We start from the raw sequence: 25,565 nt of genomic DNA, 5'->3' as shown, positions 1-25,565 counted from the left end.
GGCGGGGGGCTGCCGGGCGCCGGGGCCCGGCCGCTCCTCCTGGGCCGGGGGCGCAGCGCTCTGAGGGAGAGAGGCCCATGAGCACGGCCGCGGGCGCCGGGGCTGCGCACCCCCACAGCCACGACACCACCAGGCCTCTGGTCACTGGGAACCAACAACGCCAGTCCCACAGGAACCCCGAAATACAGCAAGCCACGCCACGCCACGCCACGCACGGAGACTCCCGCTACGGTGACACAAGGGGCCAAGGCCGCACACACACCAGCCCCACGCCGGCCCCAACGTGGTCCAGCAGTGCCAGGAAAACACCCACCAGAGACCACGGGACAGCACAGCACAGGCAGGACCCTGGGCGGGAGGGCGCGGGCCTGTCCCCCCACCCCCCTCCCCTTGTCCCCCCCCTCCACCCTCCCCATCCCTCTCCATGCGCACGCACCAGCGGCAGGTCCATGAGCACCTGCATGCCGTCCCCGGGGCCCATGTGGGCCACGTGGTTGAAGTTGGTGGGGTTGGAAATCATTTTGGATCTCAACTCCGGATCTCTGAGCATCTCTCTGTGCAAAGGAAAGGGCCTGAGTGCGGGAGTGCCGAGTCCAGCCCCCCCAAGCACCCAGCGCCGGCCAGGGGAGGGGACCTCAGAGCATCCAGTGGAGGATTCCCAGAGCAGGCCAGCCAAGGGGTTCCCCAGCGCGGGCCACACGGACGGGACCCCCAGAGTGGGCCAGCGGAGGGGTCCCCCAGCACGGGCCACAGGGAAGGGGACCCCCAGCGCCGGCCAGCGGAGGGGACCCCTCCCACCACCCCCGCCCTCACCTGCGCTGCTGCAGCCGCTCCTCCTCCGGCACCTTGAAGACGAAGCGCCTCTTGCTGCGAGTCCGGAGCATCTGCTTCTTGCTGCCATCCGAGGTGTCTGGCACGTTGAGGACTGTGCCTGGGCGGGGAGGGGGGGTGGGCAGGGCAGGCGTGAAGGGACCCTCCCCCAGCCTCTCCCTCTTCTCCCCCTCCCTCCCTCCCTCCGCTCCCCCTCACCCGAGGACCGGCTCCGGAAGTAGATGAGGCGGGCAGGCTCGCAGCCCAGCAGGTTGAGGCTGCCCTCCGCGTTCAGCGGCCGGATCTGCGGGGACCAGAGAGGCCACGGGCGCTGGATGGGGCAGGCACTGGGTGCACAGGGGCGGGCGGAAGGGGGGCACCAGGGAGGGGGCACCGGGGCTGGGTGAGCAGAGGGGACCCCACCCGCCTCACCCTCCGCAGGCCGATGGTCTGCACCCACTCCATGGAGCACACGTCGAAGACATCCACACCATACTCGCTGTACACCGTCACGTGTGAGGGGCTGCGACCTGCGAGGGGCGGGCCGTGAGCAGGGGCTCCTGTGCCCTGCTGTGCCCCCCCCCCGTGCCCTCTGCAGCACAGCCTCCTGCGGTGCCTCCCACCGGACCCCCCCAATGCCCCGCGAGAGGCCAGCGCGGCTGCAGCACCAGGTCTCAGCTCAGACAGAGCACAGTGCTGCAGGCACGCCGAGGGCCACGCTGCCAAGCAAAGGCTCGGGGTCAGGAAGCCAGGTAGGGCTGGATGTTTACACTAGCAAATCCGTTTTTAGAACGAGTGTTCAGGACACCACAGCTCCGCCCGGGCGGGCCCCGGGCTTCCTCTCCCCCCAGCCCCGCGGCACTGGGTCACAGATGTCCCAGACATCCCTGGCCACGGTCCGCGAGGTATGTGAAACTGAAGAGGGCAGTTAGGGCAGCACTGCCACCCAGCCCAACCCCCTGTCATGGCCCGGCCCCACACAGCACGGCTTCAAGGAGAGACTGCAGCCCAGACACGGGCCCATTCGCCTCTACCCAACGCAATGCCCACAGAAAACGGATGCACTTAAAAAGCATCTGTCTCTAGCACATTCCAACCCGACTATGCAATCATCCTCTCCTTTAAGTACAAAAAAAGAAGAAAATGATTCCAGCCTGCAGGTAAGATGCAGCCCCTGTGTCAAACACCTCGGAGTTAGGCTCCAGGCACACCCGCAGTGCCATCACCGAGTGAGCTTTCGGAAGACCAAGCTCCGAGTGGGTGCCTACAGTGCAGGCTTGATCAATGATGATTAAACGCCAAAGCTCCAGGGGTGCACGTGGGCCTGCACGCCAGGGACGGCCAGACCCCAGCGCCAGCGCCGGCACCGGCATGGGGCTCCTGCAAGCACCGCTCCGGCCTCAATGCTACTTTCTGCCCTTGCCAATTCCACAGCTGGAGTGACATACGCGTTGCGAGGGGGTGAGAGGAAGGGGGGGGGCAGCCAGGATCCCCGAAGAGTGCACGCGGCTGCCAGGGTCCTGGCACGGAGAACACGGCAGAAAACGGCAGCTCTGGAGGCTGGCAGGGCGCGGAGAGGCGTGAAACCAGGCAGGGGCACAAAGGCCACGACCGCCTCCTTCTGGGGGCTCTGACCCTTGCTTGGCCCCACCTGCATGCGGCGTGTCAGGACGCCGTGCGCCAGCTCTGCTGTGCTGGGCACATGCCAGCTCAGCAAGGCCCACTGAAGGCCGCACAGGCTTTAGCTTCAGGTGCCAGCACACCCAAAGGCCGAGTCCATGCTGCGCCTCACTAGCCACCCGTTCCTGTGCTGACCTGTCCCCCGGCGCTACAAGCCCTGAAAAGAGACAGAAGCAGGCGTGCAGCGCAGCAAGCTCTGTGGAGCGCACGCCTCCCTCGAGGGCCGCACTAGCTTCTCGTGTGCCGCCCTCCGCAGTTGCTTATTATTATTTTTTATCGTCAGCCATGGGGCTTCAACACAGCCTGGGCACTGTCCCCAAGCTCTTTTGCTCAAGGCCAGTGCTCTACCACTTGGAACTACAACGCCATTTCCAGTTTTCTGGTGGTTAACTGGAGATAAGAATAAGTCTCAGGGCTGGGAAGGTGGCTCAGTGGTAGAGCGCTTGCCTTGCATGCATGAGGCCCTGGGTTCGATTTCTCAGCACCACATAAGCAAAAAGAAAAAAGCTGGAAGTGGCGCTGTGGCTCAAGTGGTAGAGCGCTAGCCTTGAGCTGAAGAGCTGAGGGACTGCACCCAGGCCCAGAGTTCAGGCCCCATGACTGGACCCAAAAAAAAAAAAAGAATAAGAGTCTCACAGACTTTCTTGCCCAGGCTGGCTTTGAACCACAATCCTCAAATCTCAGCTCCTGAGTAGCAGGGATTATAGGCGTGAGCCACCAGAACCTGGCTCAGCACAGCTGCTTATTCTAACCACATTGCACAAGCACAGAGCAACTGGCACCACACGGGCACAGCAGCACCGCACGGGCGCAGTAGCACTGCAAAGGCACAGAGCACCGCACGGGCGCAGCAGCACCGCACGGGCGCAGCAGCACCGCACGGGTGCAGCGGCACCTCATGGGTACAGAGCACCGCACGGGCGCAGCAGCACCGCAAGGGTGCAGCGGCACCTCATGGGTACAGCGGCACTGCAAAGGCACAGAGCACTGCACAGGCACAGTGGTACTGCATGGGCGCAGCGGCACCTCGTGGGTACAGGGGCACCTCGTGGGTACAGGGGCACCTCGTGGGTACAGGGGCACCGCATGGGTACAGCTGCACCTCGTGGGTACAGTGGCAATGCACGGGCGCAGCGGCACCTCGTGGGTACAGGGGCACCGCACGGGTGCAGCGGCACCTCGTGGGTACAGAGGCACCTCGTGGGTACAGGGGCACCGCACGGGCGCAGCGGCACCTCGTGGGTACAGGGGCACTGCACGGGCGCAGCGGTACTGCACGGGGACAGTGGTCCTGCAGTCCACCTGAACACCAGACCTCTAGCTTGTTCACACAGCCCTGTACGTTGGTTCTCTACGAGGAATGCCTTTCAAAGAAAGGAACCTTCAGATCATCTGTTGGGTGCACCCGAGTGCCCACGGAGCCCCCAGCCCCTGGGCTCCGGCGGAGGAGTGGCTGTGCCTGGGGCCGCTGGCAGGCCGGGCAGGCACAGTGGCCAGACCCCGCACTCCTTGGTGGTGTCCGGCCCAGGTCTGGCCCCCGTGGCCAGGCCGCTGTTGTCCTGTGACAGGGAGACAAACCAAAGCAAAGGGAATGCAAGCCGACTGCCGAGTAGAGCAGCAACAGAGAACATATACATACTGCAGGCAACGGGAGCCGCAGGCCACATGAGCTCCTGCCTACGCGACCTCCGGCCTTGAGGGTCCACGTACACTCCCATGTGGCTGAAGCAGAGCAGGTACTCCTCACTTTTGAGCTCCACAGCGCACAGAGCATCGAAAGACTGCTGCGAGAGGAACGCAAGCGAGGGGTCACTGGGGTTCACCAGGTCCAGGGGTGGCCCGTCCCCCTGGATGCTCAGCAGAGAGAACCCAGAAGGGTAGCCGACACAGAGCCTGTCCTGGAGCACAGCCATCCACTGCACGTGTCCCGGAGCCACGAGCTCACTGAACTTTCTATGGAAAGGCTTAGTTCTCTGGATCTCGTAGCAGAGGATGAGCCGCTTCACGGCCACAAACAGGCAGGTGCACGCGTTCTTCCTCAGCACGGCGGTGGTCATGAGCTGGCAACCTTTGGTCTCCGGGAGCTTCATGTCGAAGCTGCCCTCGGTGCCGTCCAGGCAGGCCCAGGGGTAGAGGTGCACATGGTGGTTGCGGCCACACAGCAGGATGACGATCTTCTCCTTGGGCGCGAGCTCGATCTGGTACACCTTCTTACAGTCGGCAGCACGCACGATCACTGCAAAGAGGGCACGTTGCGAGTGGCCGGGATCGGGCTCCGTGGCAGCTCTGCGAGGGCGGAGCCCTGTCTCGTGGGGACAGGGCCCTCATCCTGCCATCCCGGTGACACTCCATCTGCCCCGGCAGCCGGGCTCACGCGGCTCACGGCTAAGGCAGACGCCCTGCGGGTGGAAACCCAGGCACTGCGCCACTCCTCACCCACCCCTCACCGCCGCTCGCCAGGCCTCCAAGGGAGAAAGAACTTGGCTGCCCCAGACCCCCACAACAGGTCCAGAACTGGGGCCGGGGCCTCGGAAATCTCAGCCTCTGCCTATCTAGTCCTCTGCCCGGGCTGCGGGGTAAGGCTGGGTGGGAGACCCCACCTCCCCTGGCTGGCCAGTGAGCCATGCCGGGTGTACGAGGACCCCATCTCCAGGAGACGCTTCAGCGCACTAGGAACCGCACGGTTCTCAGGTCTCCATCCCTGGCCTGCCCTCCCGGAGAGCCCACACCAAACAAGGGCTCGCCGCTGGGTGAGGCACGCAACGCCCCCGACCACCGTGCCCAGGCACGGTCAAGGCCACACAACAGAACCCACGCCTGCACTGCCTGCTGTGTGCCTTTCCTTTCCCTGGTGCAGTCCTTGGGCATCCAAGTGACTCATGTGCCCGTGCTTGTCCCCGTAGAGCCTGCCACGCGGTCTCTACTCACCGTCGCGAGCGAGCTCTATCACGTACAATCCCTCTTCCAGGCCCACGGCCACCCTGTCTCCATCTGGGGACAACAAAGACGGGGCTGTGAGCCTGTTGCTACGTGCAGCACACAGCATTTGCACATGGGGGGGGGGGGGACCAGCAGGGGCGTGGCCTAAACCTGCTCCAACTCTCGGCAGCATTATAGAACTCCCTCCAGACCCTGCCTCCACGTACCCACGATGGCGGCGGCCAGGATGCCCTTGATGAGCGGCAGGGAGCTGTCGTAGGCCTCCTGTGGCACGTGCACCAGCTGGTTGCGCAGCCGGTTCTTGTGCAGGATGGCCTGGAGCCCTTCCAGAATCCCCACCCACTTCCTCTTCTCATTCTCGTTCTCCGTCAAGATGAGCAAAGAGCTGGTCTTAGAGGGGGAACCTAAGAGAGAGGCCGTCACCTTCACGAGAGAAAACGAGAGAAACAGCAGAGAGAGTCAGGTCACAGCGCGGCGCTGTGCAGCGGGGTCCGGGCGCCAGCGGGGTGGACAGCCTCAACGCTACGATGCTACTGCACAGACGCGGTCTGCAGCACTGCTACTGAGACGGCTCGGGAAGTCCTTCCTGGCCGGTTTCCACACTCTGGCAAACTGCCTAGTGGAACACTGCTTTCTTGAACACTCTTTGTGTGTATCTGTGGGACTGGGGCTCGAACCCAGGACCTCAAGCTCTCTTTTGGCTTTTATGCTCAAGGCCGGTGCTCTACCATTTGGGCTGTCCCCCCTTCCCTCTTTCTAGCTTTCTGGTGGCTGAGGTAAGAGCCTCACAGACTCTCCTGCCTAGGCTGGCTCTGAACTGCAGTCCTCAGCTTTCAGCCCTCTGGCACCTGGCTATAATGAAAAGTTACTCTTCGAGTGTGATTCCGGGAAGGTAACACACGCTGGCTTCCTGTGGCGCTCACTGGGTGAATCCAGGAGAACAGGGTGCTTGCTTCCACAGTCCCAAATGATACTTGCACCATCACACAGTGATAGCAATTTGGATCTGTGTGTGTGTGTGTAAGAGGTTGTTTCTGAATAAATGTGACTTACCAAAAAAAAAATCACTCTTGGACTAATTTTGTGGTTAACCAAATTTTGTGTTCAACAAAACTTCCCAGTGGCGGGTGGGAGGGTGTGGAGCGCTCACAGCTGACAACCCCACAGTGCCCAGCACGAGGCAGTGCGTGGGGACCCGACAGTCGGACTCAGCCAGCTCCCAAAGCAGACAGTTTGCACAGCATCTGCCAGAAGCTCCTCCAGCGCGGTGGCATGGTGGCTGATGAGGGCCCCCAGGGCGGCGCCGGCAGCCTGTGTGACGTGTGACGTGGGGGAGGGGGGAGGCGGGGGACAAGAAGCACGTGGCGGGCTGAGCAAGCCACAAGGACTCCCTCACAGAGCATGCGCGGCTCACAGAGCCACTGATTCTACCTGTATGGGTCTCTCAGGATTAATAAAATGGGCTCTGAAAGCTAGAACGGAAGAAATAAAAGAAACTCCTACCCTGAATATACAAGGAATGTCTCGGCGAGTTGCATGGATGACGTCCGAAGCCAGAACGGAGCTCACTGAAAACTCTTCATCTCTGGCAAGAAAGCAGCACTCAGAGCTCCAGGAAGAACAGCCGCCCTCCCGGTGCCCTGCTGCCTGGGCCGCCGCCGGCGCAAACCTCTCAGACTCCACGGCTGGCGAAGGCCGAGGGCAAAGCCCACACTGGACGCCACCGTGCTCACCCGCACCCCGTCTTCTGAGGTGCACTCAGGCAGTCGCCCCTGCCCAGTTGTGAGCGAGAGCACACACATGGAGCCGGCGGCCCGCCAGCTCTGACACGCTCCAGAACCTGCGCACCGTGCCTGGCACAGGCAGAGTTCCGGCTCAGACAGCAGCCGCGGCACGGGCTCATGCCAGGCTGGGGCACATGCACGCAGGTGCCCTCGAGCCAGGCCGTGGAGAGAGGAAGACACTGGCAGCCAGTTCTGATGGACCCACGCGTGCTCTGTGGCTGTCCCTGGGGAGCTGCTGTGGCCCCAGGCTGAGTGCCAACCAGACATGCCTGCCACCCAGTGTTGGGCAGAGCAGACCTGCATGTCCATGGCGCTGGTGTGGGCACAGCATTTTGTGCCATGGCCTGAGCACGCCCTCTGGCATGCCAGAGGCAAACTCTGGCCGCCTGCGCCTTCATTCTGGGAGTCGGGCAGGCATGTGAACCTGACAGGAGGTAGAGGGTGGCAGCCAGGCCACGCCATGGCTCGCACGGTGGAGTCGAGGCCACAGCGTCAACCTACTGCAGGGAGAGGTAGAGACAGCACATGCTGCCGCTTTTCTCAGGGCCCCTGTGGTTATTGCTCGTTCTCGGCACATATTTTTTTTTTTTTTGTCGGTCGTGGGGCTTGAACTCTGGGCCTGGGCGCTGTCCCTCAGCTCTTCAGCTCAAGGCGAGCGCTCTACCACTTGAGCTACAGCGCCACTTCCGGTTTTCTGGTGGTTTACTGGAGATAGGAGTCTCACAGTCTTTCCTGCCCGGGCTGGCTTTGAACCGCGATCCTCAGATCTCAGCCTCCTGAGTAGCTAGGATTACAGGCATGAGCCACCGGCGCCTGGCCTCGGCACATATTTTTATGTAACATGCCCGACAAGATTTCTACACAGAAATACCCAAAGCCAGAACATCGTATCGTGTTATTTTGTTTGTTTGTTTTGGGTCCAGTCGTGGGGCCTGAACTCTGGGCCTGGGCGCTGTCCCTCAGCTCTTCAGCTCAAGGCTAGCGCTCTACCACTTGAGCCACAGGGCCACTTCCGGCTTTTTTCTTTTGCTTATGTGGTGCTGAGGAATCGAACCCAGGGCCTTAGGCATGCAGGGCAAGCGCTCTACCACTGAGCCACCTTCCCAGCCCCGTATCGTGTTCTTTTGAAGCAGTACAATTCTTCTAAGGAGATGAAGCTGTGTTACAGGCTTGATTTGCCTGACTCATTTACACACTCATCGGAGCAGGATCTAGAAGTGAAGCACAGTTCACAGAGCAAACATCTACCTGAGGTCCAGGACCTGGCTGGCAACAACGCCGGGCTGTGCGGCCTTGCCCTCGGGCAGGTCGTACAGGAAGAGCTTGCAGTCGCACACCACGGCGTAGGCCCTCTGCCAGCCCTTCTTCACGCCCGTGGGCTTTGGCACCTGCAGACAAGAGGCGTGTTCTCTGGGGCAGGGGGCAGGCAACACGCACCCGGGTCCACCTCCAGCTGTGGGGCTGCCCCAAGCACGGCTCTCAGCCTCTTGCCAGGGGAGTGGCCAGGCCGTGCTGGGTGGGGTGGGGCGGTACTGGCGCATCGTGAGAGGAAGGGCTGGCTGTCAGCACACAGCGCGCTGCCCTCGGCAGGGTGGGCGCGGGCGACGCTCTGTGTGGCACCACTTAGAGCTCGCGGCTGACGCCAAGTCCCGAGTGCACAGTAGAATGCGTCCCGGGTTCGGGGCGCTGCTGGTCAGGTCAGACAGCTATGGAGCTGGCCTGCAGCCTCTCCCAACACACACGCCAGGCCCACATCAAGAGCGACTGGTGTGCGGCCACGGCCTATTCCTCCGGGACTGCAAATGACTCGGAAAACCAGCCATCCAGGCTGCGAGCAGCGCGGCCCCTCCCTACCTTGACATAGCCTTTGTAGGCGGTGCCGATGCCTCGCTGCACGTCCACGCCGAGGGGCCTCTTGGACTGCTCTGGAGGAATGGGGCACACCTGGGGGGCGCTGTCCTTGCAGGCCGCGTGGCAGACGAACGAGCACACTGCAAGTGAGGGCCGGCTCGTGAGGTGCAGCCCACGCAGCACAGCTGCCACGCCCACGCGGGAAGCCCGAGGGCCCAGGCATGGAGAGGTCCTCTCTCAGCTGCACCTCAACACGGGAGCAGCCCTCACAAGGAAGAGGAGGGAGGGCACACCTCAGGCTGTCCCGTGGGGTCCAGAGCACGTCCTCCACCACGCAGGCCAGTGTCCACATCTGCCCACAACCCTGTGAGGTTCCAGGCAGTGGGCACGAGGCGTGCATGCCAGTGCACAGAGCCCATCAAAAAACTTGTGACAGGGCTGGGAAGGTGGCTCAGCGGTAGAGTGCTTGTCTAGCATGCATGAAGCCCTGGGTTCCATTCCTCGGTGTCACATAAACAGAAAAAGCCCAAAGTGGCGCCCTGGTTTAAGTGGTAGAGCGCTAGCCTTAAGCAAAAGAAGCTCAGGCCCTGAGTTCAAGCCCCAGGACTGGCAAAAACAAAACAAAAACAAATCCTGACAAAGTGACAAAAGAAAAGGCTTCTGTGAAGACAACAGAAAAACTGCTTCTGCAGAACCCTTCTACAAACGACCTGAGGTCAGAGTGAATGGGCTGCCGGGCTGTCAGCAGATCCCAGCACAGGGTGAAAATAATGGCCAGGAGAGAGGGGGGTGAGGGAGGGATCACAGGCGTAATCCTACTCAGGAGGCTGAGATCTGAGGATCATGGTTGGAAGCTAGCCAAGGTAGGAAAGTCTGTGAGACTCATATCTATCAAAAAAAAAAGCTGAAAGCCTGGGTACTTGTGGCTCACACCTGTAATCCGAGCTACTCAGGAGACTGAGATGTAAGGATTGCGGTTTGAAGCCAGCCTGGTCAGGAAACTTCATGAGACTCTGATCTCCAATTAACTAGTCAAAAACTGGAAGTAGAGCGGTGGCTCAAAGTGTTAAGAGTGCTAGCCTTGAGCAAATGAAGCCCAGACCCTGAGTTCAAGCCTCAGAACAACTCCCAGGCAGGCCTGAGGACGGCCTGGTGGAATAGGCCAGCGCGGCCTGGCGCCCAGCGGAGGGCCGGAGGCCTGGCCCGCGCGGCACTCACCCTCAGAACAACTCCCAGGCAGGCCTGAGGATGGCCTGGTGGAATAGGCCAGCGTGGCCTGGCGCCCAGCGGAGGGCCGGAGGCCTGGCCCGCGCGGCACTCACCCTCAGAACAACTCCCAGGCAGGCCTGAGGACGGCCTGGTGGAATAGGCCAGCGCGGCCTGGCGCCCAGCGGAGGGCCGGAGGCCTGGCCTGCGCGGCACTCACCCTCACAGGCGTAGCCCTGTCGGATCAGTCCTAGCATCAGCGAGGTGCAGTGGCTGCACTGGGTGGGGCTGGAGAAGGACTTGATGGTGAACTGATGAGCTTTGGGCTGTGGAGAACAAAAAGAACTGATCAGTTTGCACTCCTAGCCATGCGCAAGGCTGAGATCCGAGGGTCCCAAGTGGAAAGTGGCGAAGGCAGAAAAGTCCATGGGACACTGGATCCAGTTAACCAGCAAAAAGCTGGACGGGAGGTGTGGTTCATCAGCTGTGACTGAACAAGCTGACAGCAGGACCTTGAATTAAGTTCCATTATAATTACCCCCCCACACACACACCCCTCACTCAGGACCAGGAACCAAGACGTGATTTTTCTGCTGTGATCAATTTATACCCAACTTTGCCATTATCTTGAAATGTAGCATTTCTCTGCAGTGGCCAAGGCTGCCATGGGGCCTAGGCAAAGCCCAGTCCACACGCTGCCCCACTGAGACCCGCCAGCACAGCCGGGCGCAGCTGCAGGACTGTGTGTGAGCAGATGCCTGTCACAGCACACTCCTTACCTAGGCACCAGCACTGGCCGGCTCTGGGAGCCCAGTCTACCTGGAGCAGCTCTGAGCAAGTGACCAGGACAGGACAGTTTGTACAAGCAAAGCCTGGGAAGACCCCGTGCCCTGGTGGGGAAGGCCAGGCTTTCGGGGTGACCATGGGAGAGGAAGGGGCGAGGCTGGCTGGAGAGGATGATGATTATATTTGGGGTTTTTTTTTGTTTTTTGGATCCGGTCGTGGGGCCTGAACTCTGGGCCTGGGCACTGTCCTTCAGCTCTTCAGCTCAAGGCTAGCGCTCTACCACTTGAGCCACAGTGCCACTTCCGGCTTTTTTCTTTTTGCTTATGTGGTGCTGAGGAATCAAACCCAGGGCCTCAGGCATTTAAGCAAATGCTCTACCACTGAGCACCTTCCCAGCCCAAGGATGGTGATTATAAAGCCTCCACCTGGTGACAAAGCAGACAGCTGAATGGACTTTGGGGCGGGGGAGAGGAGGGCAGGAGGCAGTACAGGGGAGGCTGGAGGCCAGCAGGGAGGAGGGGCGGCCCCACTGTCACCGGCTCTTACAGAGCTGCATCTGGGAAGCACATCTTTCCACACTATGGTCTCCCAAGGTCCCTGGTTTTTTTGTTTTTGTTTTTGTTTTTTTTGGTCATAGGGCTTGAACTCTGGGCCTGCGCACTGTCCCTCAGCTCTTCAGCTCAAAGCTAGTGCCCTTACCACTTGAGCCACACCAACACTTCTGGTTTCCTGGTGGTTTGTTGGAGATAAGAGTCTCACAGGCTTTGCTGCCTGGGCTGGCTTTGAAGCGAGATCCTCAGATCTCAGCCTCCTGAGTAGCTGGAATGACAAGCGTGAGCCACCAGCGCCCAACAGTCCCTGGTTCTCCAAGACCCTAAGTCCAAAGCCAAAGCTGATGTTCCTCTGACAAGGTCCCTTCCTGTCTCCATCCAGGCTCCAGCAGCCGAATCTACTGCTCAAAGCACGGAGGCTGGGCTGCCACGCCTAGCCCAGGGCCTGGACACAACAGGAAAACTTAGTCTGCATTAGTGTTTAGAGAACGAAGACCAACCCCAAGGCCTACAACAAGGCGGGGATGAAGACATGGAGGCACTTGTGTTGGGGGAGAAAGCATCACAGCTAAGCACAGACAGATAATTATCAACAAACATGGAAAAGGACCAGACAGAGGAGAGCCCACCAGAGACTGCACGCAGACAGCTTTCAGGGGCACACACTTGGGTGGCTTTGGGGTGAAAACATGCTATGCTGAGCAACATGAGGACCCTAAGGTGCACACAAAATAGCACACCCTGTTCACACACACTTTTATTTTTTTCCTCGCCAGTCCCAGAGCTTTATTACTCAAGGCTGGAGCTCTACCACTTGAGCCACAGCTCCACTTCCAGCTTTTTGGTGGTTAATGTAGTTAAGAGTTTCACAGACTTTCCTGCCTAGGCTGGCTTCAAACCACAATCCTCAGATCTTAGCCTCATGCGTAAAGATTACGGGCCTGAGCCCCAAGTGCCAGGTTGGAAGGAGATCTTTAAGAATTGACATGCGGGCTGGGAAGGTGGCTCAGTGGTAGAGCGCTTTGCCTTGCATGCCTGAGGCCCTGGGTTCGATTCCTCAGCACCACATAAGCAAAAAGAAAAAAGCCAGAAGTGGCACTGTGGCTCAAGTGGTAGAGCGCTAGCCTTGAGCTGAAGAGCTGAGGGACAGCCTCCAGACCTAGAGTTCAAGCCCAGGACTGGCAAAAAAAAAAAAAAAAGAATTGACATGCCACCTACCTTTGGTCCAGACAGGGTGAGGGGCTGTGCGTTGGGCAGGGGCAGGGCGGGCGGCCTCTGCGGGCGGGCCATGTCCTGGGAGGCAAGCGGGCACGGTGAGCACCACCAGCTCGGCTCTTGGCTGGTGGCCCCACTAGGGTTTATTTCCCTCTAGAATGTATTAATAATGAACGTCCTGCATTTTTAATTTACTACATTGTTGAAACACCTGCTGCAGCCTCGTCATCAGCTGATGTGCTAATGGAGTCTGAAGGTAGGGGGCAGGAGTCTGGTAGGGGCGCACACAGGGTGACACAGGGGCTGGCCGGGTCAGCGGGGCTCCTCCAGCGGCATGGGTGTCACACAAGCACCCACATGGGCACACTCAGGGCACCAGCATTACCTCTTGCTGTTCTGCACTTGCAGCCACAGAAGCAGAGGTCACTTCCGGCTTGGAGCCTTGTGTTTCTGGTTCACTAGCCGAGCTGCCCTGTGTAAGAAAAGACAGCATTCCTTACTTACCAGGCAGGCCAGGGCCCTCCTGACCCATCCGCTCCCCTCCCAGCTACCCTCTGTCTTGGACCACCACCCCCGGTGCTCTAAGGGTCCGAGGAGAATGTGGGCAGGTAGAGTGGGGAAGCCAATATCATCCCACAGGCGAGTGTCACCTGTCACCTCTAGCGCACACCCGCATCACCTACTTGCCTGGCCACGGTAGGCAGACACTGGGAAGTGTGAACCCTTTGCCTCTCAGATGCACGCTGGTACTGGGGCTTGACCTCAGCCTTGTGCTTTCTCTTAACTTTTTTCACTCAAAGCTGGTGCTCTATTACTTGAGCCACACCTCTACTTCTAGCTTGTTTACTGATTGGAGGTAAGAGTCTCTGAGACTTGCCTGTCTAGGCTAGCTTCCAACCTCATCCTTGCCTGGTGCCGGTGGCTCATGCCTATAATCCTAGCTACTCAGGAGGCTGAGATCTGAGGATCCCGGTTCAAAGCTAGCCCGGGCAGGAAAGTCTGTGAGACTCTTTTTTTTTTTTTAAGGTTGTGGGGCTTTAACTCTAAGCCTGAGCGCTGTCCCTCAGCTCTTCAGCTCAAGGCTAGTGCCCTACCACTTGAGCTACAGCGCCACTTCCAGTTTTCTGGTGGTTTACTGGAGATAAGAGTTTCAAGGACTTTCCTGCCCAGGCTGGCTTTGAACCGCAATCCTCAGATCTCAGCCTCCTGAGTAGCTAGGATTACAGGCGTGAGCAAACAAAAAACAAAACAAAACAAAAAAAACCTTCTCCTCAGATCTCAGCCTCCTGAGTAGCTAGAACTGCAGGTGTAAGCCACTGACACGGGGCAGTCCCAGCCATTTTTACCTGACCTGGCACCATCAGACTAACCGGTCCACGCTTCTCACTACTCCCGAGAGCTAGAGTCCTGGGACCTGTGAGCCAGAGCACACTCGTGTCCTATTCCAGCAACACAGAGCTCCAAAGACGTTCCTCAGCCTTCCATCTAACGCCAGGGTCACCTGCACAGCTCCCATAGCCGACTCCTGACACACACTGCCGCCCCACAACACACAGCTGCGTTCCGGCCCAGACAGCACTCTACACTGCCCTGGTTCCACACCAGAATCCCATGGGCCCAAATCAGGCTCCACCCCAAGGGCTGTGCTCTACCAGGCTGTGTAAGGAGCCCCTGTGTAAGGAAGGCAGCACCCGACACCACTGGCCGGCAGTGGTGATCAGGTTAGAAACGCCCCACAAGGAAGGTGCACCACGGAGTCAGCGCCGGGGTCTGAGACACAGAGTACTTCAGCTGTGCAGAACCCCACGAGCTGGGTAATGGACAAAAGGGTGCGAAGGGAGGAACGTAGGGTGCTGTCTGCGGTTACTTCCTCCCAAGGTGCTAGCAGAAAGGACACAGACAAGGACAGGTCCTTGGTGCCACAAACAGGAGGAACCGAAGTGGCCACTTCCCCTCAGCAGCACAGCAGGGGGCGGCCGAGAGCCTGGCGTGCTCCGGCCCGCTGCTGGCGCTGCGGGGCTGGCTGCACCCACAGCGGGGGCTCGGCCCGTGCCCCCAGCTGCTCACAAGCCTGGCTGGACGCTGTGGGTGGCAGAGCACCCTGATCCACGCAGCCCATGGCTGTGGCTTGCTGGGGGCAGGACCGACTGGAAACCACCGCCCCGGAGCTGCCGTCTGTGGTGAGAGCCACAGGAAAGCTGCTCTCTCCCTGCCTGGGACGGAGCGGCTGCCAGCCGGGCCCTCGGGGTCTGCGCGCAGGGAGCAGCCACTCTCACTGCCCGGCTCTGGACACCACCTCAGCACGGGCACAGCCACGCCGTGAGCGCTCGCTCGTGTGGAGGAGCGCCCTCGCCCGCCCTGCAGAGCCCCGGAGGGCAGGTGCTGTGCCAGAAGAGGATGGCAAGGAGCCCCGAGGGCACACTGCCACCCCGACCTCTGGCCGTTGACCCGGCAGGAGCCCCAGGCGCAGGACGCGGCCAGGACGCAAGGAAGGACGCATGCGCTCAGCAGGGTGAACCGCTGCCTCTCCCCCTCATCCCGGGAAAGCATGCTGTGCAGGGGAGGAGGGCGAGCCCGCCACGGTACACACACGCCAGGTGGGGAGCGCGCACGCGCCGCCCGCCGTTCCCACTATCTTGTCCAGGCCACATTCTCTCAGTAGAAAGGTGGAAAAGCAACAGCAGGAGTGCACCGGAATTTCTATCAAGTCGTGGCTACCACCTCCCGACTGGCTTCAAGCAGCGGCGTAGACCACGTCTCCCTCACTGCTTCCGAGAAGGGGAGCAGCTCTCCTGCCTCACTGAACGCCGCCAGCCACGCGCAGCCACACCTGAACAAGAACACCTGTCCTGTCGCCCAGGCGGCCGCACGGGCAATGCCACCCAACAAAGCTCCACGACCAACAAAGCCCCATCACCCAAAGTGGCTGCCAGGCCAAGGCGTGGGCCAGTCACTCACCAGCCACCTTGCCTGCTACCGAGGACACACAGCAGAGAGACAGGAGTGGCAACGGGACCGGCAGTTGCCATTAATGTGCTTTCAGTTACCCAAACACTCGCTACACAGCCAGTCCCCAAAGGCTCGGAGCACGCATGTCATCAAATGAAAGCGCTTCGCTAGGGCAGTGACACTGCATGCGTCTCTGGCTGTCCCCATGTAGCAGCCCAGGCCAGCTGTGTGGCCCACACCACAGCTTCACTTTCTAGTCCGTCAGTCAAAGAAAATTCTGTGGTTTTTAATTTACATAAATGCATCTGTCACTTTAAAAAAGACATTACTAGCCAGGCGCTGGTGGCTCATGCCTATAATCCTAGCTACTCAGGAGGCTGAGATCTGAGGATCGTGGTTCAAAGCCAGCCCAGGGAGGAAAGGCTGTGAGACTCTTTATCTCCAATGAGCCAACAGAAAACCAGAAGTGGTACTGTGGCTCAAGTGGCAGAGCGCTCGCCTTAAGCTGAGGGCAGAGTTCAAGCCCCATGCCCAACCAAAAAAAAAAAGAAAGAAATTACTCACCCTAAATGTCAGATCATGTGCCAGAGGCGCAGTGTTGAAATACTCAAAGATGGAATCCTGGAAATCTGGAAGTTTGAGCCCTGCAAGAGGGATGGAAGTTAAACACTGGTTTCCATTGTAAACAGCATGACTAGGATTGCAGCATCAGCGACAGGCAGGCGAGCAAGAGAACCAACATGCCCAGCGCTCAGAAGCCTCTAGAAAGGAGGGACGAAGGCTGTTAGCCACGGATTAGAAGCAAGAAGGTTTTGACACACAACTGGACAGAGAACCCCCAAACAGCAGAGACCTTGTGAGCCAGAGCCACGTGGAACCAAGAAAGAGTTCCAGTCGAAAGAGAAAACCAGGAGACGCCTCAAACTGCAGGTTGGAGCGAATTCCAAAGAGACCAACTACCAGAACAACTGAAATGAAGCCAGGCACAGTGGTACACACCTATAGTCTAGCTACTCAGGAGGCTGAAGTGGGAGTGTCAAGAGTTTGAGCCCAACCAAAGTAACAATCAGAACCCATCTATAAAACCTAAGTAAGCCAGGCACCAGGGGCTCATGCTTGTGATCTCGATTGCTCAGGAGCTGAGCTCTGAGAATGGAAGTTGGAAGCCAGCCCAGGCAGACAAATCTACAAGACTCGTATTTTCCATTAATCAGCAAAAGCAGGAAATGGAGGTATGGCTCACGTGACAGAGCACCAGCTATGAACTAAGCAAAAGTGCCAGACCCTGAGTTCAAGCCCCAGTACCAGTGTATGAACACACATGCATAACATGTGCACACACATGCATACATGTGCACACACATGCACATATGCACACACATACACAAAACCTTGTGAGGATTAGGGTAAAACACTTGTGGCCCCTTGAATTAATTAGTCAGAAAGTGCTGGGAGCCAGGAATGAGTAAGACCAATATAAAAACTGACACACAAAAACGGAAAAGGCCGGGTGAGCTGTCAGCCGTTACAGAGCATCACATGCAGCACAAGGACCGGGGCTGACATCATTACAGAAAAGAAAAAGGAACAGAATGCACAAGACCTCAGGGTTTGTCCCCAGCATCACATGTTGAAAAATAAATAAAAAGAAGCATTCTCTGAGCAAAACAACAAATCCAAGCAATGTCAAATCACAAAGAATATCTGCAGCGTACATCACCAATATATCAAAAAGCTTCTCAGCCGGGCGCCGGTGGCTAAGGCCTGTAATTCTAGCTACTCAGGAGGCTGAGATCTGAGGATCATGGTTCAAAGCCAGCCCAGGCAGGAAAGTCCATGAGACTCTTATCTCCAATAAACCATTTAGAAAACCGGAAGTGGCACTGTGGCTCAAGCGGTAGAGCGATCACCTTGAGCTAAAGAGAGCAGGGACAGCGCCCAAGCCCAAGGTTCACGCCCCAGGACCAACAACAACAACAACAAAAAAGCTTCTCATACCAACTAAGACCCTAATTCTATGCAATGAGTCAAATAAAGCCCACCCCAGACGCTTTCACCCACTCAGGGAGAAGTCCACTTGGACCCAAACCACTGCCCCAACAGCCACTCCTAGAACTCTACTCCAAACTAGCTGGAGCACGAAATTCTGCCTGGCTCCTTGGAGCAGCTCGCTCAATGAGGTTATCTGAGGCACAGTCCTAATGTGCAGCCTCCAGGGAAGCCCAGGCTTCCCTCAAACTCAATCCCCTGGCCTTGGCCCCCAAGGGCCGGGAACATGGACAGGTTCCACCACACCTGACTTTTTTTTGAGACAAGGCTTCAGTATGTAGCCCAAGCTTGCCTTTCACTCATAATCCTCCTGCCTCAACCTCCAGAGGTCCGGGTGACACGTATGCCAGCACGGGCCGGCCGCAGCGCTGGGCACAGCACGCACAAGGCTGGCACGCAGTGTGGAGCACACCCACGCAAGGCTGGGGCTCATCTCCTGCTACACAACCGCCAGAGCACGCAGCCTTCTGCGTGACCCAAACACACAACCATACCTGTAACTGTAAAAGTAACTCCACACAAAACCATACCCAGTCTCTGCTTCGTTTTCAAGGTAAACAGAAGAATAACGAGATGTAATTACCTTTGTACAAGGTATCTTTGAACACACTGTTCCAAATTTTTGACTCTGAAATTATGCAAGTACTTTACATATCTAAAAGAAAAACCTATTAAATCTAAAAGAAAATCATGCGAGGCTGGGAAGGTGGCTCAATGGTAAGAGTGCTTGCCTTGCATGCATGAAGCCCTGGGTTCGATTCCTCAGCACCACATAAGCAGAAAAACCCGGAAGTGGTGCTGTGGCTCAAGCGGTCGGGCACTACCCTTGAGCTGAAGAGCTGAGGGACAGAGCCCAGGCCCAGAGTTCAGGCCCCACAAGCAGCAAAAAAAAAAAAGAAAAGAAAAGAAAAGAAAAAAAGCTTTTAGGGGCTGGGAAGGTGGCTCAGAGGTAGAGTGCTTGCCTTGCATGCCTGAGGCCCTGGGTTTGATTCCTCAGCACCACATAAGCAAAAAGAAAAAAGCCGGAAGTGGCGCTGTGGCTCAAGTGGTAGAGCGCTAGCCTTGAGCTGAAGAGCTGAGGGACAGTGCCCAGGCCCAGAGTTCAGGCCCCACGACCGGACCCAAAAAAAAAAAAATCATGCAAAAAAGATTGATATTCAATCATTCAAATCCTTATTTTAATTACCAGTGTCCGCTCTGAATTTTTCTTCCATCTTTTTCTTCAGAATTTCCATTTCTTCTAATAATTCTCTGTTTTTGGCTTCGGAATCCTTTAGTTTACTAAAATGAAAGGTGAATTGTGGTGAGTGTGCTGAAGGCCTGAAGGTGGGGGGGGGGGCACCCTGGGCCTGTCCACTGTGCGTGAGGACCCATATCATCTCCAATATTCAAATGTCGTGACCTGGCCGGTGCCGGTGACTCAGGAGGCTGAGATCTGAGGATCATTATTTGAAGTCAGGCCGTGAAGGAAAGTCCTTGAGACTTTTATCTTCAATTAGGCACCAAAGAAATCTACAGGTGGAGCTGTGGTTTAAGTGGCAGAGTGCTGGTCTTGGGTGAAGAAGCTGAGGAACAGTGCCCAGGCTGCGGGCGAGCCCCAAGCCAGCACCAGCCATGACTTGAAGCCCCAGCGGCTCACACCGGACTCCCAGCTTCATGGGAGGCTGGGAGCTTCAGGGTCGTGCCCGGCTTGATGCCAGCTCAGGCAGATTAGTTCCCTGAGATTCTATTTCAAAGATAATTAGCAAAAAACAGGACTTGGAGACAGGCTCAGGTGGTAGAGCCAGCCGCACAAAAGCAAGGTCCTGAAGTCAAGCCCTAGACTGTCTTTCCCTCCCCATCAGTGGTGGTGTGGGTAGCACCTGGTGTTTCTGACACTCTAAAATGTTGTTCCAGATCAACCTGACCCCACGCAGCCCAGATCGCCCGCCATCAGAGCTGTGGTGGCGGGGCGAGCTGGGCCTGGAGGAGGGCGCAGGGCATGTTTCTCTAGCTCATACCCATGCCCCGGTGCCGTTTGTAAAATGGAGACAAGAATACCTGCCGCGTGGAGGTGTGCAAGGGTCACAGGGCTGGAAGCACCCAGTTCCCCTGGGCTCCCAGCCACAAGGGCAGGACATCTGGGACGCCATCACTACTGGTTTTCAGGATTTGGGACTCGAGATCTACCAATGACCAGTGAAGGCAGAACAGCCTCTGGGGAGGAGGGGCAGACCCGCAGCTCACAGAGAACAGCTCTGGGCTGAGGCACCTGCAGCCACAGCTACCAGCACTCATGTCCTCATTCTTCCTTCTCTCTCTCTCTTTTTTTTTTCCTTGTCCTGGAACTTGAACTCTGGGCCTGGGCGCTGCCCCTGAGCTTTTATTTTTTTTCTCTAGGCTAGCACTCTACCATTTGAGCCACAGTGCCACTTCTGGCTTTTTTTGAGTAGTTCATTGAAGATGGGAGTCTATGGCCTTTCCTGTCCAGGCTGGCCTCCAACCATGATCCTCAGATCCCAACCTCTTGGGCAGCTGGAATTACAGGTATGAGCCACAGCGCCTAGCTTGCTTGCTTATTTTTTTTTCTTTTAAATAGTACTGGGGTTTGAACTCAGGCCTCCACTGCTTGAGTCACAATCTATGCTCTTTTTTTGCTTATTTTTTTCAGACAGAATCTACTACTTTTTCCCCCAGGGCTAGACTCACAGGTGTCCTACCCACCTCCTGCGTAGACAGACACCACCACACCTGGCTTTTCTGGGGGTGGTGACAGGGCCAGAGGACAAAGGTCTCATTATGTACCCAGGCTGACCCTGAACTCATGATTCTCCTGCCCTGTATCTACAGGGTTGAAACTATAGCAGTGTGCCCCCACACTCAGTTCCCTGCTATTTCAGTGTTTGTGTTTGTGTATGCAGGTACTGGGATTGAACTCAGTCTTGGTGTGTTCACTCAAAGCCAGCACTTAACCATTTGTGCCATGCCTCCAGTTCTGGCTTTTTGCTGTTCAGACAGTCTCACAGATTTGGCTGCCTGGGCTGGTTTCAACTGTGATCCTCGGAGTTCACCCTCCTGTGTAGATACAGTTACACATATGAGCCACTGTCATGTGCTCATTATTTTTTGAGAATGCTAGTCAACTCCTCCACAGGTCAGATGCTTTTGTACATTCCTCCAATCAGTCCTTACTAAGCACCTACTAGGTGCCACACCTTTCTGTTCCTCTGAGCTCTTCCTGCCTTCACAACACTCCTACACCAGGCCTGACAGGCTGAGGGCGGGTCCTGGGGCTGTCATTCTCCCACAGGACAAAGTACCTTTCGAAGGAGAGGTTCGAGTCCTTGACCTTCCTCAGCTCCTCCTGTACAAGCTGCTTGGCACGGATCTCCGCCTCCAGAGCAGACTGCAATTCTAGCCGCGCTGACATGTCCAGCTTCTGACTCCGGCGAACTTTCCAAAGCGGATCCTTTCACAGTGGTTAAAATATCAAAAACACATCACAAGCTATTTGTTACATAAAATGAATGTAAGCAAATAATTCATGTTTTTCTAGTCTTAAACCTTTATGGTTATATTTAAACATCAGACCTATTTCGTAACCTTTATTCTTTTTCAGTTTTCTAAATGACAGAATTCAGATCAGCTGGCCTGACGGCAGGGTCTCACCCCAGCCCGGGCTGCAGAGAACCTGGCCTCCTAACTCCTGGGATTACAGACAGCCGGCTTCTTTATTCAGCATTCTCGCTGAGCTCTGGAGGGTCCTGCCGTCTAGAAGTGTTGTCCCGCATTCCTTCCAAGCCTTCCTCGAGCACACTTGCTAGAGTTTCTTACTTTCTACCCATTACAGAGTCGAGTAGATAAACAAAGCTCCGGAGGCGGAGCCGGGGCTGCTACTTGAGCCACCCACGGAGCCCGTGTTCAGTCGTCACTGGCTCAGCATGTGGCCTAGCTGATACCTGTTCCCCAGTGGGCTGACCTCTGTCTGTCTCTGAAATCTGAGCGGCTCGGGCTGGGGGGGGGGGGGGCAGGGGCGCATTCACACAGAGAACAGCTCCACTAAGGACCCTCGCTGCAAGCACACTGGATTGGGAAGACCCCTACCAAAGTTCTGGACCCCAGACTGGAACTCCTCAAAGTCTCCAGCTCCTCCGTCATCTTTGAGGCCAGCGCCTGGAGGTAGCCGCGGGCGTCCTTCTCGTCGCTGACCCTAGGTGGGAGTACAGGCTTGTCTTACACACCGGGCCGCGGTCTTTCCTGGGTCTCGGGATTGTGACTGAGGGACACTTGGCCTGGTGACGTGGAAGTGCTCACTGCTTCAGCCAGCGTCCTGGGAGGCTCGGCCCAGAAGGAGGGCTGCCCGGGGCAGTGGGCAGCCACAAACAGTGTCCGGCCGCCCGGCACGTACCACTGAATGATCTCTGCGATCTGCGCCTCCCAGTGTGCCACCGACTCCTTCTTGGACGCCGCGTCCTGCAGTGCATCCTCCAGCTGTCTGTTTTGGGCTGTGAGTTTATCCACAAAGGAACAAAGCTGAAATTAAACAATTTCACCAAATCACGGGTTAAACTGGCACTCCTTACCGGAAGCTGGAGGTTTTTGTCATTGTTTTTCCCAACTAAGCTAGGGACTTGTGACTAACTTAAGTCACATTTCAATTCAGATCTAACCCTAACAGTGACAGAGCTAGTAACTTCAGTTCATTAGCCATCTCTCACTGGATGAAAACGTCCCATTTAAAAGACCAAAGAGAGACAGGCACTGTTGGCTCATGGCTGTAATCCTAGCTACTCAGGAGGCTGAGACCTGAGGATCGTGTTTGAGGTCAGCCTGTGCAGGAAGACTCTTACCGTCAATGAATAACCAGAAAAATGAAGGGTGCTGTGGCGCAATGTGGTAGAGCACTAGCCTTAAGCTCAAGGACAAGCTCAGGTCCTGAGTTCAAGCCCCATGACTAACAAGAATAACAACAAAAAAGACCAAAAACATTTCAAACTAAAGCTACCAAAGACTCAAGGGTAAAAACACTACCAATTCTCCACACAGTGACCACTGAGATAATTCAAATGACCTTTTCGTTTTCAGCAGTTAATTTCTTGTTCTCGTCAAACAGCATTGCCCTTTCCCGCTCGTACTTGTCCTTCACGGTCCCCACTGCCTCCTCCATCTCGTGATGCCTGAGGGAAGGAGAGCGGGTGAGGAGCGGGTGCAGGCCCAGGCTCGCTCGCAAGCCGGCTCCAGCGCGCAGGGAGCGCGTTTCACGTTCCGCTCCCGGAGGCTTACCGCTCTCGTCTGGATTTTTCTAACTTGTCTTTCAGCACCAAGATTTCCTTCTGCAGGGCCATCTGCTGGCTTTCTGAGTCGTGCACCTCCTTTTTCACGTTCTTCACTTCCAGCACGTGGGAGGCCTCCCGTCGGACCAACTCCTCCTCATAAAACAGCACCTTCTTCTCCAGCTCGGACTTGATTTTGGAGATCTCCTGCTGGAATTCCAGCGTGGCCCCTGGCCCCCGGCCGCCCTGCTTCATCTACAGACACACGGGAGCAAACAACACATGCCCAAGTCTGATTGCGGCCCTACAGTCTGTCCACACCGGCCACACCCCACATTCATTCACCAACAACATCCCTTTTAGGGCTGTTGCATGAAACATTCTGATGACTTGGGGTGACACCAAAGTCCCTGATTTCATGGTTGGCAACTGAAAGCAAACCACAGGATAAATGACAAGACAGGAGTAAAAGGCGGCAATGGCACTAGGCAGGCTCCATGTGGGTCTGTGGCGCATGGGAAGGTGTGTGGTGGAGCTCCGAGGCAGGGCGGCAGCACACGAGGCCGCAGAGCATGCCACGCGGGGACGGTTGGCATGGAGGCGCACTGCATTCGGGCAGGCAGAGGGAGGACGGTCACAGCACGCAGAGGCCTGCAGGCAGCGTGGCCAGTGGCTGAGCAGGCAGAGCTGACAGCAGCACACGCAGCATGGAGCTCGGCCACACCACAGGCAGGAAGGCCACTTCTCTAAGGAGAACTCAAAGACCCTGGCCGCCTTCCCATACCCAGAAGCAGGACGTGGGCACTAGCGCTTCTTCAGAACTCGGTCAAGTTGGGGCTGGGAAGGTGGCTCAGTGGTAGAGTGCTTGCCTTGCATGCCTGAGGCCCTGGGTTCGATTCCTCAGCACCACATAAGCAAAAAGAAAAAAGCCGGAAGTGGCGCTGTGGCTCAAGTGGTGGAGCGCTAGCCTTGAGCTGAAGAGCTGAGGGACAGCGCCAGGCTCAGAGTTCAGGCCCCACGACCGGACCAAAAAAAAAAAAAAAAAAAGAATTTGGGCAAGTTTAGGAAACTGGGGTGTACCGACTAGGAAGGTGGCTCAGTGGTAGAGTGTTCACCTAGCATGCATGAGGCCCTGGGTTCGATTCCTCAGCACCACATACACAGAAAAAGCCAGAAGTGGTGCTGTGGCTCAAGTGGTAGAGTGCTAGCCTCGAGCAAAAGAAGCTCAGGGACAGCGCCCAGGCCCCAAGTTCAAGCTCCAGGACTGGCAAAAAAAAAAGAAGATGGGGATGTAAGGAAGTTATCAGCCGAAAACGTACCACAACCTACTATGTACGCCTAAAACTTCCACACGAGCAGAACCGACCCAGATTTTAAGTACTGATGCCTCGCACAGGCGCGGCGGGGCGGCTACCTTGAGGGCCTCGAGCTCGCTCTCCATCTGCTTGCAGAAGCTCTCGCTGTGCTCCCGGAGCTTGCGCTCCTTGGCGGCCTCGGCGACGGCGTCCTCGAGCTGCAGCTCCAGCTGCAAAGACACAAGATCTGCCTGGGGTGGACGCAGCACAAGCCCCCTGGCCGCAGCACTCTCCTGAGCCACCCGCCAGGCACAGGGTTCTGGAAAGATCCTGTGGTGATTCACCCCCCACTGAGACACACCCTAGCAGGGCCAGCTGGCCACAACACAAGACAATAGATCCCTGGAGACGGAATTTCAGGAAAGGAAACCCAAGTATCGTCTCAGTGGACGAAGCCCGGGCACTGTGCATGCTCAGGAAGGGCTCTGCCGCCGGGCCACAGTCACATGTGGAACATGGGTTCTTTTCTAAAATCAAAGTCAAAACCCCCTCAAGAGAAGAGACAGCAGCCAGTACCCCATGCTACCATAACCCAGCTTCAACCAGTGGCATCCTGCTAAAGGCCAGTCTGCCTTTGTCTATGGAAGCAAAGCCAGGACCTCTCATTTCACCTATAATTCCTAGGATTCTAGTTAGCTATAATTACAAATGTGTACAAGAAGAAAGCAAATAGGTCCTTAGAGCTAAACACCCCAGATCCTGACCTGAAAGACACAGTGTGCATCCATGCTGGAGTCCATCAAGTGAGTGTGAGCAGAACTTGTACTAGCACTGCTCACGCTGTTACTGAGCAGGTCAACACTCAGGGGAGCAGTGCACACTCGGGGGGAGGGTGCCGGTCTGAGGCGTGCCGTGACCCACCCCACCCTTACCAGGCCCCACTTGAGAGCCAGCTTCTTCCCTGGACACAAGTGAGCAAGAAAACAGGAAAGAGAACCCGGGCTAGATACTGAAATGAACAAAAATATCAGGAATGCTTTTCCATTCTTATAAATGGATCTCAAGAAAATGGTACTTACATTAACATACTTATTACTGTCCTGAAAAGATATTTTTTAACAGCCTCTTCAGTAAATGGTGCTGGTAAAATTGGTTAACTACTTGTAGAAAACTAAAGCTAGATCTTTTTTTTTTTTT

General features: G+C 56.9%; 1 protein-coding gene across 1 annotated transcript in view; it reads right to left on the bottom strand.

The window, feature by feature from the left end:
- Cdc42bpb (CDC42 binding protein kinase beta (DMPK-like)) overlaps positions 1 to 25,565 on the bottom strand; it is a 51,442-nt gene that overhangs the window by 5,277 nt on the left and 20,600 nt on the right. Inside the window, exons 13-34 of the mRNA XM_013012940.1 lie at positions 24,488 to 24,598; positions 23,084 to 23,328; positions 22,872 to 22,977; positions 22,209 to 22,333; positions 21,905 to 22,010; positions 21,121 to 21,269; positions 19,008 to 19,102; positions 16,337 to 16,416; positions 13,209 to 13,295; positions 12,827 to 12,901; positions 10,492 to 10,597; positions 9,069 to 9,205; positions 8,463 to 8,602; positions 6,934 to 7,015; positions 5,637 to 5,853; positions 5,419 to 5,481; positions 4,130 to 4,726; positions 1,243 to 1,340; positions 1,030 to 1,114; positions 814 to 931; positions 437 to 554; positions 4 to 60 (exon numbers count right to left, since the gene is read on the bottom strand). Of these exons, the coding sequence (XP_012868394.1) occupies positions 4 to 60; positions 437 to 554; positions 814 to 931; positions 1,030 to 1,114; positions 1,243 to 1,340; positions 4,130 to 4,726; positions 5,419 to 5,481; positions 5,637 to 5,853; positions 6,934 to 7,015; positions 8,463 to 8,602; positions 9,069 to 9,205; positions 10,492 to 10,597; positions 12,827 to 12,901; positions 13,209 to 13,295; positions 16,337 to 16,416; positions 19,008 to 19,102; positions 21,121 to 21,269; positions 21,905 to 22,010; positions 22,209 to 22,333; positions 22,872 to 22,977; positions 23,084 to 23,328; positions 24,488 to 24,598 (2,997 nt within the window). The remainder of the gene's footprint in view (positions 1 to 3; positions 61 to 436; positions 555 to 813; positions 932 to 1,029; positions 1,115 to 1,242; positions 1,341 to 4,129; positions 4,727 to 5,418; positions 5,482 to 5,636; positions 5,854 to 6,933; positions 7,016 to 8,462; positions 8,603 to 9,068; positions 9,206 to 10,491; positions 10,598 to 12,826; positions 12,902 to 13,208; positions 13,296 to 16,336; positions 16,417 to 19,007; positions 19,103 to 21,120; positions 21,270 to 21,904; positions 22,011 to 22,208; positions 22,334 to 22,871; positions 22,978 to 23,083; positions 23,329 to 24,487; positions 24,599 to 25,565) is intronic.

This window comes from Dipodomys ordii, unplaced genomic scaffold, assembly GCF_000151885.1.
Source record: "Dipodomys ordii isolate 6190 unplaced genomic scaffold, Dord_2.0 Scaffold2, whole genome shotgun sequence".
Classification (NCBI taxonomy): domain Eukaryota; kingdom Metazoa; phylum Chordata; class Mammalia; order Rodentia; family Heteromyidae; genus Dipodomys; species Dipodomys ordii.
This window is presented reverse-complemented; position numbering and strand designations above follow the sequence as displayed.